Source organism: Dermacentor andersoni, chromosome 2 (genome assembly GCF_023375885.2).
Source record: "Dermacentor andersoni chromosome 2, qqDerAnde1_hic_scaffold, whole genome shotgun sequence".
Classification (NCBI taxonomy): Eukaryota; Metazoa; Arthropoda; class Arachnida; order Ixodida; family Ixodidae; genus Dermacentor; species Dermacentor andersoni.
The window spans coordinates 189,621,975-189,640,650 of record NC_092815.1 but is presented as its reverse complement, the minus strand read 5'-3'; the positions used below and the strand labels follow the sequence as shown (position 1 = coordinate 189,640,650).

Genomic DNA, 18,676 nt, shown 5'->3' with positions numbered 1-18,676 from the left:
CTGCCGCCCCCTGCTACATTTCCCTTCTCTTGGAATCCAGTACGTAACCTTTAATGACCATCGGCTATCTTCCCTCCTCATTACATGCCCTGCCCATGCCCATTTATTTTTCTTAATTTCAACTAAGATGTCATTAACTCGCGTTTGTTCCCTCACCCAACTTGCTCTCGTCTTATCCCCTTAACGTTACACCCATCATTCGTCTTACCATAGCTCGTTGCGTCGTCCTCAATTTAAGTAGAACCCTTTTCATGACCCTCCAGGTTTCTGCCCCGTACGTGAGTATTGGTAAGACATAGCTGTTATACACTTTTCTCTTGAGGGATAATGGCAACCTGCTGTTCATGATCTGAGAATGCTTACCAAACGTACCGCGGCCCATTCTTATTCTTCTGATTATTTCAATCTCATGACCCGGTTCCGCAGTCACTACTTGCTTTAAGTAGATGTTACCACTTCGAGTGCCTCGCTACCTATCGTAAATTGCTGTTCTCTTCCGAGACTGTTAAACATTGCTTTAGTTTTCTGTAGATTAATTTTTAGACCCACCCTTCTGCTTTGCCTGTCCAGGTCAGCGAGCATGCATTGCAATTTGTCCCCTGTGTTACTAAGCAAGGCAATATCATCAGCGAATCGCAAGTTACTAAGGTATTCTCCTTTAACTCTCATCCCCAATTCTTCCCAATCCAGGTCTTGGCCTATCATGATACAAAGCCAAATCAACAGTTTTACTTTTATAGAGCTGAAAATTTAAAACCAATTACACTTAATGCCCGGCCACTTGCTTCGGCACTGTTCACATTTGCTGCATGGCTAATCTAGATCATATAGATCAACTTGTCTTCTTTCACGTAAAGGCAGATGAAGGCGTCTTATATTTATTACGGGCATATTACCACCTACTCTGAGAAACTCTCATTTGTTAAATTCCCATAGCTGCGAAAGCAAAATGTTTTTCTTCTTTTTTTTTTTTTTACTTGGTAAACACCTCTGCTACCCCGACATTTATTCGTCCGACGATTGTAAAGCGTGCGGAGCCAGAGCGACGCTGCAACACATGCTGTGGGCATGCACCGGTAGCGAGCAGCAGGAGTCCCCGACGAACGGGGTAGAAATGGCAGTCTCCAACCGAGGGGCGCATTGGGAGGCGGCCCTGCTCAGCGACCACCTCGCTGATCAACTGTGGGCCGTCCGGCACGCCGAGGAAGCCGCCCGAGTCCAAGGACTCGAGGCCGTCACCGAGGCTGGGGTGCTTATGGCCCCACCCCGCCCAAATCGCCGGACATTTACAATAAAGTTTTCACTCACTCACTGGTAACCGAGGACCAAGCAAGCAAAGCATGAACCCTAATTGACCTGGCGCGGAACAAATTACCTAATTGTCACTTGTAGAATATGATTTGGTTTCACATAAATCGAGCAACAGCGTTTTTGTGGGGAGGCTGTAGGGTTCATGATCCTATTATTTTCATAGATGCTAAAGACAAATGCAAACACTAACATTGTACAAATATTCCTCGGTACGGAGCGCTACACGAACTGCAAAATGTAAATTGAGGGCTCGTAGAGTTACCAGTTCTCGCTGAACTTCATGGAACCTTTCTGAAGACGCGTTTCATTCGCAGCTCGTTTTAACGTAACCTTCATTTCTTTGTCTGCAAGCGAAGTTCCAAGACATTTGAACTTTACGTAAGGCGTGTTCTGTGCTCCATTTGTTGTAGAAATTCGGCCCAAAGTTCTCGTGTGTTCAAAATGCTGAATTTTATTCTGGAATATTTCCGAGCTTAGTTCTAACTAGGCCATTGCAGAAAACTTCACCCATTACTGACTATCAGCACTTGGTCATGAGAGGCCGTAGAAGATCGCCATATTGTTCCATACTGCACGCAATTCACATGAAATCATCAGGGCCCATTGCACAAGCTTGCCTTTTACAGCACTGCGCGCTGCACTAGCTAAGCTTGCAGCATTTTTATAAAAATCTGTACAGTCTAAAGGAACTGCCGCTAGAAAAGCAGGAGGTTTAACGAAAAGCAGGTAGTTCTAGTTAGCTACTTTTCATTCGAAAAGGCGAAAGGAGTACAATGAAGAAATTGAAAAGGAAAACTCTGAAAAGGTTAATTGAAAAATTCTTGGTAATCTTTCTTCTGAAACTCACTTTCTTAGCGGCAAATGATATCTGCCTTGCCTAGGAACTCCGTTGCAAGAACGCTCCGTTTGCTACACTCGTAGCCTTTTCATTAAAAAAAATCTGTATGGTCCAAAAAGCACTCGGTAGGAAAGCCGGGAAGGTTCCTCACAATAAGTAGTTCTGGCTAGATACTCTTCAAAGAAAAGGAGAAAGGAGTAGAATGAAAACAAGAAAGAAATAGAGAAACACGAAGCACACAGGGCGCGCAAAGCACGCACTCATTTCAGGTATAGCAGAATATGTTCTCATATTCTATGATATAGGTCCACAGATTTCAGAAATTCGGGCAGGACCGTTACATTTTTTTGCTGCTTCATAGCGCTAGCCTGTAAGAAAGAATGAACGAAGAAAGGACAACCAATTTCAGCTCACCTTTTTGCTCATACTTGGAAACGCCTTGCTCACGTAGGGAAATGATTCGTCGTCCACGATGTGCCAGTGGAGAACGTTCATCTTGTTGTACGACATTGCGTCCTGGAAGAACAATGTTTGCATTGAGCGCCTAAGCAAAGAACGCTCCAGGTGCTTCCTTTTTGTTGGTATAAGTTTGAACTGTTGAGGGTGGAGCTATTTCAGAGTTTTAATTTATCAAAGCGCGGAACATTTTTAAATTGCAACAGCTGCACGTCCCGACCGTTCTTCTGTAAATATAATGTAGCATGTGTATTCTTCTGTGAGGAGTTATTGCTTATACAGTTCAGTCTAAGAAAACGAGAAAAGAACACAGTCGCGCCCTGTTAGCTGTGCGTGGAAGAATTCTATATTGATAATATTATTGCTTGGTGCCTCGTAACCGGCGCTATGCAGTTCAGAATCGGTAGCTCAGAGGTAGCATTATTGTGTGCGTCTGCCTGGTTACGTGTAAAAGAGCAGTATCTGTAGAAAAGTAGAATACTGTCTGTGATATAAAGGACGAATAATTGTCCACGAAGTGAGAACACCGACGGCAAACACACGTGAAACGTGTCCTGTCTGTTTCACACTATGTATCTATTGCAACAATATCGGTGCAAAATTCCGTCGTAGATACTCAAGCAGATAAGAGAGCAAAATGAAAGTGATATACATATTTAAATGGTCTCAGGCACGCACTTTTGCCAAGGCGTTTCGTTCAGCTCTAAGAGCCATCTGCGTCGTCATGGAGCTGACGCAGATGACACGCCTGTGGCCATGGGTATTATGCCCCAGCATCGGGACGCGCCCGGGGGCGTCGAACCACGGTCGAATCATGCATTGGTGACACCTGAGGAAGCGGCCACTCTTGTGATTTGCATAGGAAAATATATTCATAGTTCAAATGAACGCCTTGTCTGTCCGCATTATAAATGTGCCAAGGTCCCTGATGTGCGAACTTCAGCGAAGCGTATGGGTTGATTAAATGGTTCTTTTCAACTGAATTGTCGCCAGTTAGAAACACCGCTGTAGCCACTTTAGGCAGTCGGCTCGAGGGGAGGACGCTCGTCTCCTTCCTTAAAAATGCTGTAAGTCATGGCTATTGTTACAAAGTCACGCTGTTATGCTGAGATGAAACGTTCGATGAAACGTTCTAGTAATTCATAGAACGTTTCAAAAAGAAATGGGCATGGGCAGGACATGTAATGAGGAGGGAAGATAACCGATGGTCATTAAGGGTTACGGACTGGATTCCAAGGAAAGGGAAGCGTAGCAGGGGGCGGCAGAAAGTTAGGTGGGCGGATGAGATTAAGAAGTTTGCAGGGACGACATGGCCACAATTAGTACATGACCGGGGTTGTTAGAGAAGTACGGGAGAGGCCTTTGCCCTGCAGTGGGTGTAACCAGGCTATTGATGATGATCACGAAACGTTCGAGTAATAAATTACAGAAAAATAAAAGGAATCTGGGCGGTATTAGATCAACCACTGTTAGTAAAGTGAACTTACGGCTCGTTCATAGAAACCAGGGCCCGTATTCACAGAAAGCTGTCAAGATAGAATTGTTTTTAGGGGAAAATTTGAGCCAGTCATGGTGCCCGACATACTGTATCAGTGAAGGCGGGCGGCCAATGACCTAAAGCACTTAGGAACGAACAGCTTTGTGAATTTTACCACGGATCTCCTAAGTGTGCTTAAGAACGTAACACGAGGAAAAATATTTTATGCATACTATGTAAAACGAGCACGACAAACGTGTGTGTCGTAAAATTCAAATATCCTACAAGCGAAATATTTTAAGGCAAAAGCATTAAGTGGCTCATGAGTTGAAAAATCCATTGTCCGGTGTTATCGAAAAATTGACCGTCCGGCGTTATGGAACCAAAAATCAATGCCATGAATATTGATGGTGTCGCCATTGATGGTCGAAAGTGCAATCTTTGATGTTAATTGGGGCGACGTTAATTAAGGCATGGGTATTTAGATAGTGTTAATTAATGCACTAGAGCCCGCGACCTCTTGAGGGAGAAAACAAGAAATAGGAATTAACAGTGCATTCAAGTGAGAATGTGAAGTTACTTATTGAATGTCTCGTGAGCGCACAGGTTTTCGCCTTCGTCCTCTTTAGTGTAAGCTAAAGTGAGTGTAAACTGTTATATTTCTTCATTAATATGTGCACGTAGCAGTGGCGAAGGTCGGAAAGCTGGTCGCATGAATATACACACATCCTATTTGCATTAAAGCCGCTGTTCGATGCAAATGAGGCGTCTTCATTGATCATTCTTGTGTACCTGCTGTTTCGCACTTTGCAAAGTTTGTGGGCTGTTTTGTTAGAACATTCTTTGTGCTGCAGCGCAGCCCAAACAGGGGCACGTAATCACACAATGTGGCACGACGGGCATATAATACGGAAAGAATGACCGAAGAACAAAGTAATCCACCAATATCCTATGTTGCCAGAGGGTTGAGGGTTTTCAACGCGTCTCTTTGAGGCTTTTTCCTCACTCTCCTTCATTGTTAAGTGAGAAATAAAAATTGCTTTTCATTCATTCATTCAATCTGTGCTAAGTTATTTCCTTTCTAGCTTTTCATGCATTCATTTTTATCGTGGAGCAGCCAATCGTGTGTGCTTCTGTGTCCTTCTCTCCTGGTCTGCTATGGGCCGCAACCCAAAGGATATATATTTCCCGTAGTCTTGTATGGCGCCTCCCCATTCCTGGTTAAAACAGGAGAACACCGGCCTATTGGTCAGATGGTTCTACCTGCACGCATTATTTTCAGTCGCTTGAATGACTTGTTATCGCGCTCTGCTGGCGTGGCCCTTTCAGCTCCGGCATGGTGCAGGACGTAACCAATTTTGCACCATATGGCCCCTGCTTGCGGGAAGAACTGTGTTCATGCAGCATGCGTCGACTCAGTAAGTAGGCTATATCGTAACAAAAGTAGCAATGCCTCACTGAGAGACAAACACGAATGCTTACTAACTTTCTTTCATGTTTTAACATCAAGCACAATTACCAACACAAGCAGTGAGTGTTCGGCTGTCGACCTGAACGACGAGTAGCGAGTGAACGCTTGTTCTCAGTCGCGTCTGTTTCGTGCACTCCAGCTTTCTTCACAATAATACAGCCACAGGTGCACCTGAGCCCCCTTAATGTCGTTATTGCTACTTATCAAAGCAATTATCTGATTCCTTTTTGCATGCGGTTGCTACAGAGGGCAAATTCGAGAAAGCCGGAAGAAAATTCGCCCTTAATTAGTGCTGCGCAACAATTATGCCAACTCACCAACGTGTCCATTATCGACTCCAGTGGCAGGAAGTGTCGCGACGAATCGATCAGCAAGCCACGGTGCGGAAATCTCGGCTCGTCGTAGATCACCGTCTCATTCACGACCCACTGAAATGTTAAATCAATATTTCACTGACGATGAATTCTTCCGCGACGTATAATTTACACAGCGGAATCTTATTTGAACAATGACCTGTTATTCACACCTGACTGCTTCTTTACCCTGCTTGCCAGGTAGGGCGACTAATTTTGGCCCTACTGTGCTCAGATATTATGTCTCAAGTCAGTAAGTATACTTGTTTGAAGAATAGGGCCAAGAAACAAAGTTCCAAAAGCGAACGTTGGGCTATTTGTCATTTAAATTCTTTGAACTAATAGCGCTCTAAAGCTTTAATGACCACGATATTGTATGCTACTCTTGCATCCCATTCTTAAAATCGTTTTCTAATAGTTTGGGAACTTCAATTTCCGCTTTGTTCTTTTATTCAGGAGCTAAAGTTTCTTTTCCTCTTGTCGTCGGTTTGGCGTTCGTCGTATCTTCATCGCTGGATATATATATAGAAATAAATATATATATATATATATATATATACACACACATATAAATATATATATATATATATATATATATATATATATATATATATATATATATATATATATATATATATATATATATATATATATAATAAAATAGAGCAGACAACGATAATGCTGAATAGCTTGACGGGGGAACATAAATTCGTGACCGGCAGCCAGCTTCTAGAATCTGTGCAGGAGTAAGCTTGCCTAAATCAAATACACACATGGGACCCTGATCATGAGAAGGAAATCTACAGAACAAAAGTGGGTTCCAGCGGATGTGGCAGGAATTACCAAATTGTGATCGGGAGTTTACCTGTGCCGTTTAAAAGGGAAGTGTACAAACGTTGTGTTCTACCAGTGCTAACATATGGGAAAGAAACCTGGAGGTTAATAAAGAAGTCTGAGAGCAAGTTAAGGACCGCGCAAATAACGATGAAACAAATAGTGTTAGAGGTAAGGTTAAGAGACAGGAAAAGAGCAGTGTTGATCACAGAGCAAATGGGGCAGCCGATATCCTAGTTCGTCATTTTTACACAGTTTAGATATTCTGTGTCAAGGGAAGGGAAGCCCAGTCAAGGACGGCAGAAAATTATATAGGTGGGTGACGGATTTAGGAAATTTGTAGGCGCAACTTGATATCAGCCAGCGCAAGGCAGGGGTAATTGGAGATCGCTAGAAAAGGCCTACGTCCTGCAGTGCACATAAAAATATGCTGCTGCTGCTGGTTATTATGATAGTAATAGACCATTTCGTTTACCCGGTAGATTTCTGAATGGATAATTCGCGGATGCTGATTATTATGATAGTAATAGACAAATTCGGTTACTCGGTAGATTTCTGAATGTATAATTCGCGGATGGCTTCTCTCAGGCCAAGCAAAAAAAAAAAAAAAAAGGGGTCACTTGGTACCTGCCCCTTCTGGGCCAATTCTCCATCGTGAATGTGCACCTGCGACACAATGGGTCAGGTGTGTTTAGGTACTTATGCGTCGTACTTCAATGCAGTAAGCATTCTTGAAAATCTATCTATCTATCTATCTATCTATCTATCTATCTATCTATCTATCTATCTATCTATCTATCTATCTATCTATCTATCTATCTATCTATCTATCTATCTATCTATCTATCTATCTATCTATCTATCTATCTATCTATCTATCTATCTATCTATCTATCTATCTATCTATCTATCTATCTATCTATCTATCTATCTATCTATCTATCTATCTATCTTTTTCCCAGAAACTTGGGGCACTTGGAGTGGGTGGTCCACGGTTTAATCAGTAGCACATTGGCGCTTTTGTGATAATGAAACGTGTTTCGAAATGAACCGTCAGATCAACTTGGTCAATAGGCATGTGGTATTGGGTATGTGCCACTGTTAAATGAAACCTATTAAAGCCAACATCGAGCATTGGGTATGTCAGCGAGTTTCTTTGACGACACCTTGCGTAAGCGAGCATGTGCCGCAGCGCATGTGGCGAACTTCAATGACAAAAAAAAAGAAGATCCTTTAAAATGTGTCGGGTTCTCGACGCAATCGAACCCACCCCATGCGCAGACTTCGCGGCTTCAAAGCTAGGTGGCACAGAGTCTGCAGTGGGAAGCGCGAGAGAGTAGCTTTGTGTCACTATATTGCTTGAGTGCTAATCGCGTTAACATCGACATTAACATCGACATTCATTAATTTTTTTTTTTGCTTAAGCTTCTTATCAGTTTTTCCTCGACAAGCATGATACATCGCATTCGTCCTCTTGATGCAAGCAGCTAGCAGCTAATGGCAGTGAGGATGTGCTTGCTTGATTCGCTACTTCTGCTAACACGCGTCAGATTCGCGTCATTTACATCCCAATGTCACGTTGAATCGGCGCGTTTTTTTGTTTTTTGTTTTGTTTTCTGTTGTTGTTATTGTTGGAAGCTTCGACTGCGATTGTATTGAAGATACAGTTTTTTATTTTCCTTTGTTTTCTCACGTGTGCTTGTCAGAACCTTGCATTCACGCGGCTGGACACTGCACCCCAACTTCACTGCTGAAACTGCCACTGATAGCTAATGGTGAAGGACACGAACAGGGGTTGATTAGTTGTATATTTCCTCGTGCTTGTCGTATTGCACAAGCGAATATTACCTTGCCACCGTCATTCACAAAGGCCCCCATGGTCCAACATCTACGCAAATCGATGCTGAGCGGTAAACATAATTTGTCTTTCATAATATTCTAAATAAACAAACAGAGAGTTATTGGCCCTCCCTTGTGTTTTCCTGAGATTATAAAATATTTAATTATGTTAGGACTGACTTCGTGGAACAAGCGACATAGTTGTTGCTTAGCTGGGTATTGAAAGTTCTGAATGTCTCAAAATCACGTATGCATTTTTCATTCGTCCCTTCGGCGAATGATCTATTGCTTTTCGGTTCAAACGAGCAGGCGATGAGACACGGGATCTTCACTTTGTGCAACTTACCGACACTCCATCGGGTGAATAGAAAAGCTGGCTAAAGGTTTCCAGTCCTCTCAGCGCGCCCCAAACGGTTCGAGCAGAGATGAAAGACTTGTCAACAGATGATAAAGAAAGTGTGTCTGAAAAATGAAAACATTGTGTATCTATTATTCTGAGTGATTTCCACTAAACGCTTATACTCCTCGTGATGACTAACCTAGCCTACATAATTTCTTTATATTATTTTCTTTTATCACCCCAAACATCCTCTGCTTGAATACAAGCTAAATTAGCAAATTGAATTCGCTTAATGCAACATGTTGTCATGTTTGGTTGGTAGTGCCGAAGGCGACGTGAGTAGACGATGGGGATCCTTTTGCGGAAGATACTTGCACGACCAGAAACGGCAGCGTTTAATAATGTAGACGTACAGCAGCGACTAAAAACATGGTCCGGCAAGATTTTCGCTACCTGGCAGTTCGGCGACGCTTACCGCTGTACAATTTAAGATCGCTGGCTAAGCACGAAGTTTGCACCTCGGATGTCCGGCCGAAACTATTGTTTTGACAGCTTCGCTTCTGAACGACCGCTTAGGTGAATCTATTTTGCGAACGTTATTATGTGCTTTATTGGTGGCCACAACATACAAGTCGTTTCCCGCCGCCTGTTGGACTATCCATGCTACACGAGGCAGTGACTCATTCGGCGAAGCAGCCTCTTTCTGACGGAGCTGCCAGGAGTAAGAATTCGTACTTACAGCTTTCATCCATGTCGTGGTCCGGGAGGTCCTCGCACTCACTAAGCACCATCACTCGCAGAACGTCGAGGCGACCATCAGATGGCGGAGTGTGGGGATTCACAGCGTGGCAAGCGTGAGCGCGTTCGGCCGCTCTTGATGTGCCGGGTTTCGTGCAGTTTTGGAATAAAATGCCACGGCGATAGCGCCTGATTGCCTGCTGCACCACGAAGCAGGGGCCATCGTATTGGAACGAGAACGTGCTTGCGTCCACAGAGAGAGTATTGCGGCTCTTGGTCTGGTTCAGGGGCCGAGGCCATACCTCGCCGCGTGTCGGAACGACCTGCGTAGGATCGTGATTAAGGCCACATTCAATCAAGAAAGGTTGCATACAAGTGCACTTTTGCGAACATGAACTCCGGCGACATTCCGCTCTCCGCTTCACATGAAGTTATACTCGTACACCCATCTCCAGGCATCCTCGAAATTAGGTACCACTGCTGAAGTGCCAAATTGGAACAATTCAGATAGCAAGCACTACCAGCGCAGATATTAATGAAAATCCTAAACATTCCGCGCTAGTATATAAGAAACCGGAATAAATTAACAAATTAAAAAGGAACTTCAGATAATTCTTTTTTAAAACCTACGCGCCTTCTGGTGGTTATATCTTAGCTGACGCTTTTCTTGATCTGTGCCTACTAAATGTTTGTCCAGACCTCCGAAGCATACTGGGGGCAGCCATATTACATTATGATTCCATGAGAAGAATATAATAAATATTCAAGCTATAAAGATATTTGGTCTTCCAAGCACACTAAACCTTTAATACAGGAATGGCATTTTAACGCGACTTGCAGCTTGTTTATTTTTGTCGCAATCATACATCAATAACCTTCGATCAAGCTAATTTCTTGTGTTGGCTTTAAGCTGCGTTATTAAAGCTCTATGTAAACACATTTGCGGAATGAATATATTGTCAACATTAAGAAAGCGTATTGCGGAAGAAATGAGATATATATTTTCTTTGTGCACGGCTTTGTAGAGTGCCTGCAGCATTGGTGCATTTCCTTCCTTGTAGCATACTACGCGCACCTTAAAATGACATTCAAACTAGTGCACGTCAGATCAAGTACTGAGACAGCTAGCTACCCAATGCATTTATCTGACTACGACATCACACTACAGCGTTAAATGTTACTATCGATTGGGCACATAGTCAAATCAATGAATGAACAAGCCATTATTACCAGCAGTGAAGCAGGCTGTTAGCCCTCAGTAGCTTTTCAGAGTGGAAGAAGTTTCCCGCTCGCAACCTTTCGTCGTAAAATATTACTGCAATGCACGGCAGTCGTCAATAGAAGCACTCGAAACATCATCCTCCTGCTCCATGCGTAAAACAAACCTAAATTCATCCATTAATGAATTAGTCTTGTATTTCTTCAGCCATACAAAAGATATTACATTTGCAAAAAAGGACATGCATAGGTTGAACGATGCTAATTTTAAGTATTAGGTTAGCTCCACATATTACAGCCGGGCACGTAAATCAGTTGTTCAGCTTTTGTGGATGATTAAAAATGCACAGTGCACGGATATTTCAGCCCAGCGCTTCTGTTTGATTCAAAGCGATCAACATTGGCCCAAAAAGTAATGTCCCTGTAGCCACCAATTTCACAATGTGTCTTGGCTCCTTCAGGTCATCAACTGCTTTCATTGAGGAAACCACTTGCTGACCTGACGAATACAAGCCCCCTTACCGAAAAGCTGGCTTGATTCCTCCATATCTCAGCCTTCCTGTGAACCTTTGTCCAGTTTTAGTGTCTTATTAGCATCTTTTTTTTCCATCACGCGCTCACTTACCACGCGGGGCCTCCAGGAATGGTCAGACTCCGTGGGAACTTCATACATCCGTGTCGTAGCGAAGGCCGAGCAACATGCCAGAACCAACAGAAGCAATGCCGAAGGAACGCAGCAGCGGAACGTCATCGTGACCACACTTGTCCTGTGCAAACAGTGCGACCCGTTTGTGTAAGCTGCCTCGCTACTGGGCTATATTACACGGGTTATCCCATATAACTTGAGCCAAAGCTTTAAAAATGAAAGGCACCCCGGACGCGAGTTGAACCAAATGCATAATGCTGGCACTGGCATAGAGTTACTCAGACAATTTTTGTTTTTATTTTGCCCTTAACTAACGGATTAGTTTTGTTTAATTAATCAACTTTTCAAGTATTGGCTGCAGACCCCAAGTGTGATATGCAAAGTTGTAGAGTACCTTGAGAAACCTCTCAATAAATTGTTTCCAACACGATATATCTCACGTGGTACTTTTTTCCGCGTTCCAAAGAAAGCCCGTGAAATATGAAAAGATACCACCGTGATGGGGCGCTTGCGCACTGTTATTGTGCTGCTCTCGAGCGTGCGATGGATGGACAAGGTCGGCCGCAGCGAGACTGGCCCGCGACGGGGCGTTATGCCTGGTGTAGGTATCTGGGCATCCGGGTCTTACCGCATGACGGTGCAAATGCATGCTGCTATGTATAAAAAATCCAAGAATGGAAAACATATATGGCATAACTGATTAAATCATTAGGCTAGTTAATTGTTTGTCACCGCCCTGTTTCAAAGGGGATGCCAATAAATCATGATCATCAGAATCAGTTGCATACGCGATGTGACATGCGCGTCGCGTAGCGTCAAAATGTAGCTTCTGCACGTAGCTGTTGCATGTAGCTGGACCTGGTCAACTCAAGCAGGCTAGGTGACTTTTTTTGACCACCGTGCTTCAAAGCGGACGCAAATAAATTATCATAAACCGCAAAATATCGTGCCACGGGTCAGTGACTGTGACGGGTGCGCGGCTTACTGTCAATACCTGTGTTTACTCTTCGATGCATGCTATGGCGCTTCTTCGCAAGGTACAGACCCTGTAGCGCGTGCTGCCGAAAATGGAATTCCTACGAAGGCACTCCTCCAGCTTACGCTGTGACTGTGCTGCATATGCCGCTCAAGCTTTTTTTCGCTGTCGCCAACTGTGTTTTTACATAAGCACACTGCGAATGAAAAGGTGCAGCTTACGCAGGAATGGCTGCGCCTGCCGCCGCAGTTAAATTCCGACGAAGATGAAATCGAAAGACATTCGTATAGTCTTAGTATAGGCGTACGCAAAGAAAAAAAAATAGCAGTACTTTCCGGAACGATAATGATCCAAAATAAGCGTAACGTTATATACGGATTCGGTTTGCTTTTGCTGCTGTTGCAGCTGTTTTGCACATGCGTTGAGGTAAGAGTAATGTTTGCGTATGTGTATGGAACTGAAGTTAACGTATATACGCGCAGACACACACGTCGTCTTGTATTTCACATTCCACATTCTATAGACGTACAGCCTTCTGTTCCCCTCTTGTCTGCGTCTTTTACTTCTTACTCGTGTTTCCTCTCCTCGGTGTTTGGTCCCAGTATACCGAGCACTGGTCTATTTGAGTGTAGAAGTACTTGGGTGTTATGGGCGCTTATTGCTTTCACTTTATGTATAACACCAACGGACAGGTGATCAGTAACTCCTTCTTGTGCTGAGGTAGGCACGTAGCCCCGTTCGTAGAGAGTTTTCGACTGACGCATAGAATGTTTTGCACCAATGCACATAATGTTTCCGCGGACAATGAGTCGTCTTGACGCCATAGCTGCTGACCGCTGTCAAGCACGCACACAATAAGCTTACAGTTCTCATTCTCCCCCTGTAATGGGTAAGTTTCAATACCGGGCCACGGTCATACACATATGCATACATATATGTAAACATTATTCTTCCCTCAACGCATGTGCAAAACAGCCGCAACAGCAGCAAAAGCAAGCCGAAGCCGTATATAGCGCGACGCTTATTTTGGTAATACTACTCACTAAAAAGGTTAAAAAGGGGTACAGGTGGACCAAATTATTGCTGAGTCTTCCGCTGCGGCGCCTATATTATGATTCAGCTATAGCACGGCACGTCCGTCATATCATCCCCATTGAATGCAGTGCAAGTCATCTCACTGAAGGTTTTCCAACTACCGTTTTCTAAGCTCACCCAATACACCTCCCAGCCGCGTTTTCTTGCCGTCCTACTCATTCTAATGTGCAGAGCAGCCATAGTTTTCGTCCACACAACCGCCAGGTAGCACTACATTTAAAGATATTTACGTTATGCCCTTTAAGCTATATTAGAGTTTACGTTGAACATACCGCGTTAACCTACTCACTACCATAATCTGGACAAGTAAGGCTTGTTATCTATTAGCACACATTGCTCATTGCACGCGAATTATTACGCATTTAAACACGGCCACTGCTTATATGAACCGCCTTGGCTGTCATTAATCTGCGTTTGCTTTCTCTGCATTTTCGTCTACGTGGGCCCGCACTAACTTGTAGTGATGTCTACAAAAAACTGCTAATACGCGCCTATATGCGTCTTCAGCCTTGGCGTCATATGAACCCCCGAAAAAAATTACAGTGACGTTTCACTTCGCGAACGCGGGTTACGAGCAACCGTATGGGTGCCATTCCTATATAGCCCCGACAGCAATTACATAGACACTCCAGGCGCATTTCTGCCGTCGTCGTCGCCTCGATGTTCTCGTCGTCGCCTCGAAGTCCAAGGGCGATGACATCGTCACCGCGCGCCGTATGCTGTATGTGCGAGTGAAAGCGTGCGATGGTGAGCGACTATCCCAGCAAAATCTCGCGTGCGCAGAAGAGGAAAGCGGAGAGGCGGCACGCTGTATTCCATCGCGGGCATGGTCCCGGGAGGAGCAGAGGGAGGGGGAGGATGGCGTTGTAGTCTGCCAGCAACTGCGTATTCTGCTTCCACGCGCGCATTACCTCGAAAGCGATGTGCGGAGTGTAGGTGTACCGACTCATAGTGACATGGGCGCTGTGTTCTCGCCGCTGAGTTCGCGTTGAAGCGTTAGCCAGCACAGACGTCACTTCGCTTGCTGCTGTTGCTGCTGCCGTGCTTCCTCATGGCGGCGTTTTGACAGCGAGTGTTGGCGGCCATCGAGGTGTCGATGTTTGATTGTGCGCGTTGGCATCGTGCCTGTTAATTTAGTAAATAAAGGCTCACTCACACTAGGCCGACCCCACACTGATTTCGGTCTGCCGACTGTCGGCGACAGCGTTTTTTACCTTCGTGTCAGCGCCTCTGTCGCACTGTACCGACGCCAAGCTCTCCGCCGACCATCAGCAGAATGTCAGCGTCGGTGCAGTGTGACAGAAGCGCCAACACGAAGCAAAAAACACTGTCAACGACAGACGGCAGACCGAAATCGGTGTGGGGTCGGCCTAGTGAGCCTTAATCGAATGTTTGGAAGTTTATACTGCCGATAATGCTACTAACCTTACTTCGTGTAGCTGTCTTACTCATTTTCTCTCGCAATCGATACATTCTGCTCTGTATTGCGCTTCCAGGCTTCGCCCCTCCACCTACATTCCTCCTCCGCCACACTTCACCTCGTTTGTCCATTCCCGCTTCACTCAACATTGCCTACTCTTTCCTCTAGGTGGCGTTACTTTGCTGCGCGCTCAGCGCGCTCCTTCATACCGGCGTGGGATTCTATTCACCGCCAGGCGCCTTCCTGATTCGCTTCCTTCGCGGATTCAAACATACATTCGCCGATTTCACTAGCTCGACAGTTACACTTGCGCATAAAAAAAGGCGATGATTTCAGAAGGCACATGGTGATATAAGGTATGTATAGAACAATACTGCCGCTTTCCTGCTCTTTTTGAACTAATAATAGTCGTTCTGTGCGTTCGTGGCAATATTGTCTAACAAATTAGATCAATATACAAGCTTTGTTGATATGATGGAGCTGTTAGCCTGGCTGATGGCTTAACATGCTACTCCAGCTGCTGGGTTATGATTATGATATACAGTGATTAAAACGTACACTGCACCTCCAGTCACACACGCACACATACACACTATAGAGATATTTACGAAGTTTCGTTAAGGCTTGTGGCCCCACGAACATCAGCAGCGCCGCTTTCGTGGTGCGTAAGTGGTGCGCATCGCGCAGGTGGTGCGTCGCTACGCGCCGAGAATGTGCCGAAGTTCAAAGCTCGAGTCCCGTTGCAGGTGTAGCGCTGCCTGCAAAGGCCGTCTCTCTGACATGTAGAGGCAGTAATCGCAAAAATTACCTTGCTCACCAATTGGGGCTTCAGGGGCGTTACAGTCAGAGCACATAGGTGAGTCCGTCAGTTAAAACTTGCACTATAAGTAGTTGGTGTATTCTGAGTCGATGCGGTGAAGGCATGTTTAGTCTTACCTGTCGAGATCTCGCGGCGTATAAAACACAAGATGGATCGATCTAATATATAAGGGTGTGCACTGGTGGCTTGCATCTGTCCAGAGGGATGGCTGTAAACGCCACGCGTGTGCGGATATCATGTCGCCGCGTCTTTTCTTGTGACAGGTACCTGGACCATCTCTATTGAAACGTCGCGTCCTGCTTTGGCAGCACGGTCAGCCTTGACGTTGCCTTGTTTGCATCAGTGGGCTGATAACCACTGCCGCACAACGCTGTGGTGCATTTCAAAGGCTTTGATGCAAAGGCGTCGCATGCCCATGACGAGTTGTTCCTGCGTGCGTGGCGAATTCAGGGGCTGCAGAGCCGCTGTTCAGTCGATAAGCATGACCCAAGTTTCAGCTCCATGGCCCATGATGCAAACTAAAGCTGTCCGCAATGCAGCCAGTTCTGTGGCTGTAGCTGAAGTGCAGTGACTGTGAGGAGCAGAGATGGTAACACTCGCAGGCGAAATGGACACGCCAATGGCCGACGATGTAGAAATAACGGAGCAATCCGTGTAATATAACGGTGAGCCCTGTAGCTTGTGTTAATCTGCTCTAGAGCAAAATATGTCAGCGTTGGCCCGGGAGTATTTCTGTTTTTACGAGCCCGGTAGTTGAAACGAAATCGACCACGAAGGAAAACTCCGTTAGGCTTTGATTATTCACTGGGAGGATGCTCCGTACCACAGGGCCACTGCCTGCAGCAAGTGGATGACCCGGCACTCTGGCACCAAGCGAATATGACCTCGACGAAACTCCTGCTGTATAAGCACTGGATAAATTGTCTGCTTTCTGCAAGGTTTTCTACAGTTGCGTATTTCGATAGGCCGAGGCACATCCTCAAAGGTTTTGTTTTCCGTACAGGTGAACGCTCTTATGTTGGTTTGGGAAATTCCCTGTAGTATAGGAACGCCGTATCGCAGGAGACCTTCACAGATAACCGTTACATGCGTAGCAGAGTAGTGACGGAGTTGCCACCAGTGCTGCCTAAGAGTATACGGACGATGCTTGCGAATGATCTATTTTTTTTCCTTTGATATTGAAACAAGAATTGCCCGCTTCATTTGACTGTCGAATGTCACGCCCAGAAACGTGTTACTCCGCACATACCGAATCGTAGAGTTGGCAACTTTTTACGTGTAACGCCAGACCTGTTTAGTGATATAAATGACAGCACACTTATCTGGTAAGATCGTTAGACCTGCTGCAAATAAAAATATTTCAATAGAATTGATAGCGGTCTACAATCTTGCACGTAGGACAGACGTTATCTGCATATAAATAGATTACGCCCGACTTGGGAATGCACTTCTCCAGTTCAATGAGGGAAATGTTAAAAAAGAAGGACTTAAAACACAACTCTGTTGAACACGTTGAGGCAAAGTGTGCGGGCTATGGAGCTCTGTCACCTTTTGCGGATTGACCGATCAGTGAGGCAATCTGTGATTCATGAGTACTTACGACCGCCACCTGCAACAAACAGCATAGCATATAAGATAGCCTCGATAGTCACGTTATCGAACGCTACCTGGATGTCGAGAAATACAGCGATAGTAACGTTGCGTGCTGCTTTGCTAAATGTGACACTGTTAGAAAGGCTATAATCTCCTCGTTATGTTGCATCCCTTTCTGGGCCCTGATATTTGCGGAGGGTAGACAGTCCTGTTCATCAGCACCCATCTACCAGATGAGCACATATATTTAGCATAGTCTATGGCTCGATGAGAATTCATCGTCCGATGGTGTCGCGTGATCAGTATAAAAACATTTCTACAGGGTCCCTTGTTTAGAATGCATTGGGAACATGTTGACCGTAGCGGCCCCAAAACATCAAGTACATGTTTTATTTCATGAGCACAAAAAAAAACAAAGACAATTAATTACGAAATGACAGGTGAGTACAAGCGATCTCTAGAACCATAGCAGCAGTTTCGTGCGCTGTAAAGACGAGTAATAGTCGTTCCTAGCGTTCCTGGCAATATTATCTAACAAATGAGCACATATATTTAGCATAATATAATCTTCGACGAAACATCGTCATGCGATGTTGACGCGTGGGTAATATAATACGTGGATTCCATCAAGGTATTTTGTTGACAGCGAATTAATTCACTGTGGACATGCGACCCGTAGCGGTCCCGAAACGTCAAGTATATGTTTTCTATCTGTCATCCTCACGTGACTGCTCATTTTATTTTGTTCATGTGTTTAGTATGATAAAGAAATGTTGCCGGACGTACGATAACAAAAACGAAGGAAGCTACTATGCAATCGGACTCTGGCCTGCAGTCAAACACGTTAACTCATTAATTATACATGGCTCCAAATTAAAGTGCGCACCGAAAGTACAGTGTGTCACAAATTTTTCCATCACATATCCAACTGCAATACATTGCAGCGCTTAGTGGCACTATAAAGCTAAACACAACACGCACGTACGCACGCACGCACACAAAGAAGTGTAAGCGAGCTCAAGACGAGACGAGCCTTTCTACTTTCCGAAGACGCAATAACTATTTGATGTGTCAGAAAACGGACACGAAAACAGAAGATTAACATAACATGATTGACAGCTCTCGAGAAAGGTTTACGGAATCTACACAACGCTCAGAAATACAACGGTCGTCAAAGAGAAATGAGAGGTGAGTAACCTCTACAGCTGTTTCGGAGAGCCCATGCCGCTTCTGGAGGAAAACGACTTTTTA

The 18,676-nt window shown here is 44.7% G+C and overlaps 1 protein-coding gene across 2 annotated transcripts in view; it reads right to left on the bottom strand.

Annotated features, from left to right (window-relative positions):
- The window catches only part of LOC126540310 (beta-hexosaminidase subunit beta-like), an 81,909-nt gene that overhangs the window by 26,342 nt on the left and 36,891 nt on the right, over window positions 1-18,676 (bottom strand). For both annotated transcript variants that reach the window (XM_055075958.1, XM_050187107.3), the window contains exons 2-6: window positions 11,501-11,642; window positions 9,659-9,980; window positions 8,926-9,041; window positions 5,871-5,981; window positions 2,564-2,665 (exon numbers count right to left, since the gene is read on the bottom strand). In XM_055075958.1, the coding sequence (XP_054931933.1) occupies window positions 2,564-2,665; window positions 5,871-5,981; window positions 8,926-9,041; window positions 9,659-9,980; window positions 11,501-11,642 (793 nt within the window). The remainder of the gene's footprint in view (window positions 1-2,563; window positions 2,666-5,870; window positions 5,982-8,925; window positions 9,042-9,658; window positions 9,981-11,500; window positions 11,643-18,676) is intronic.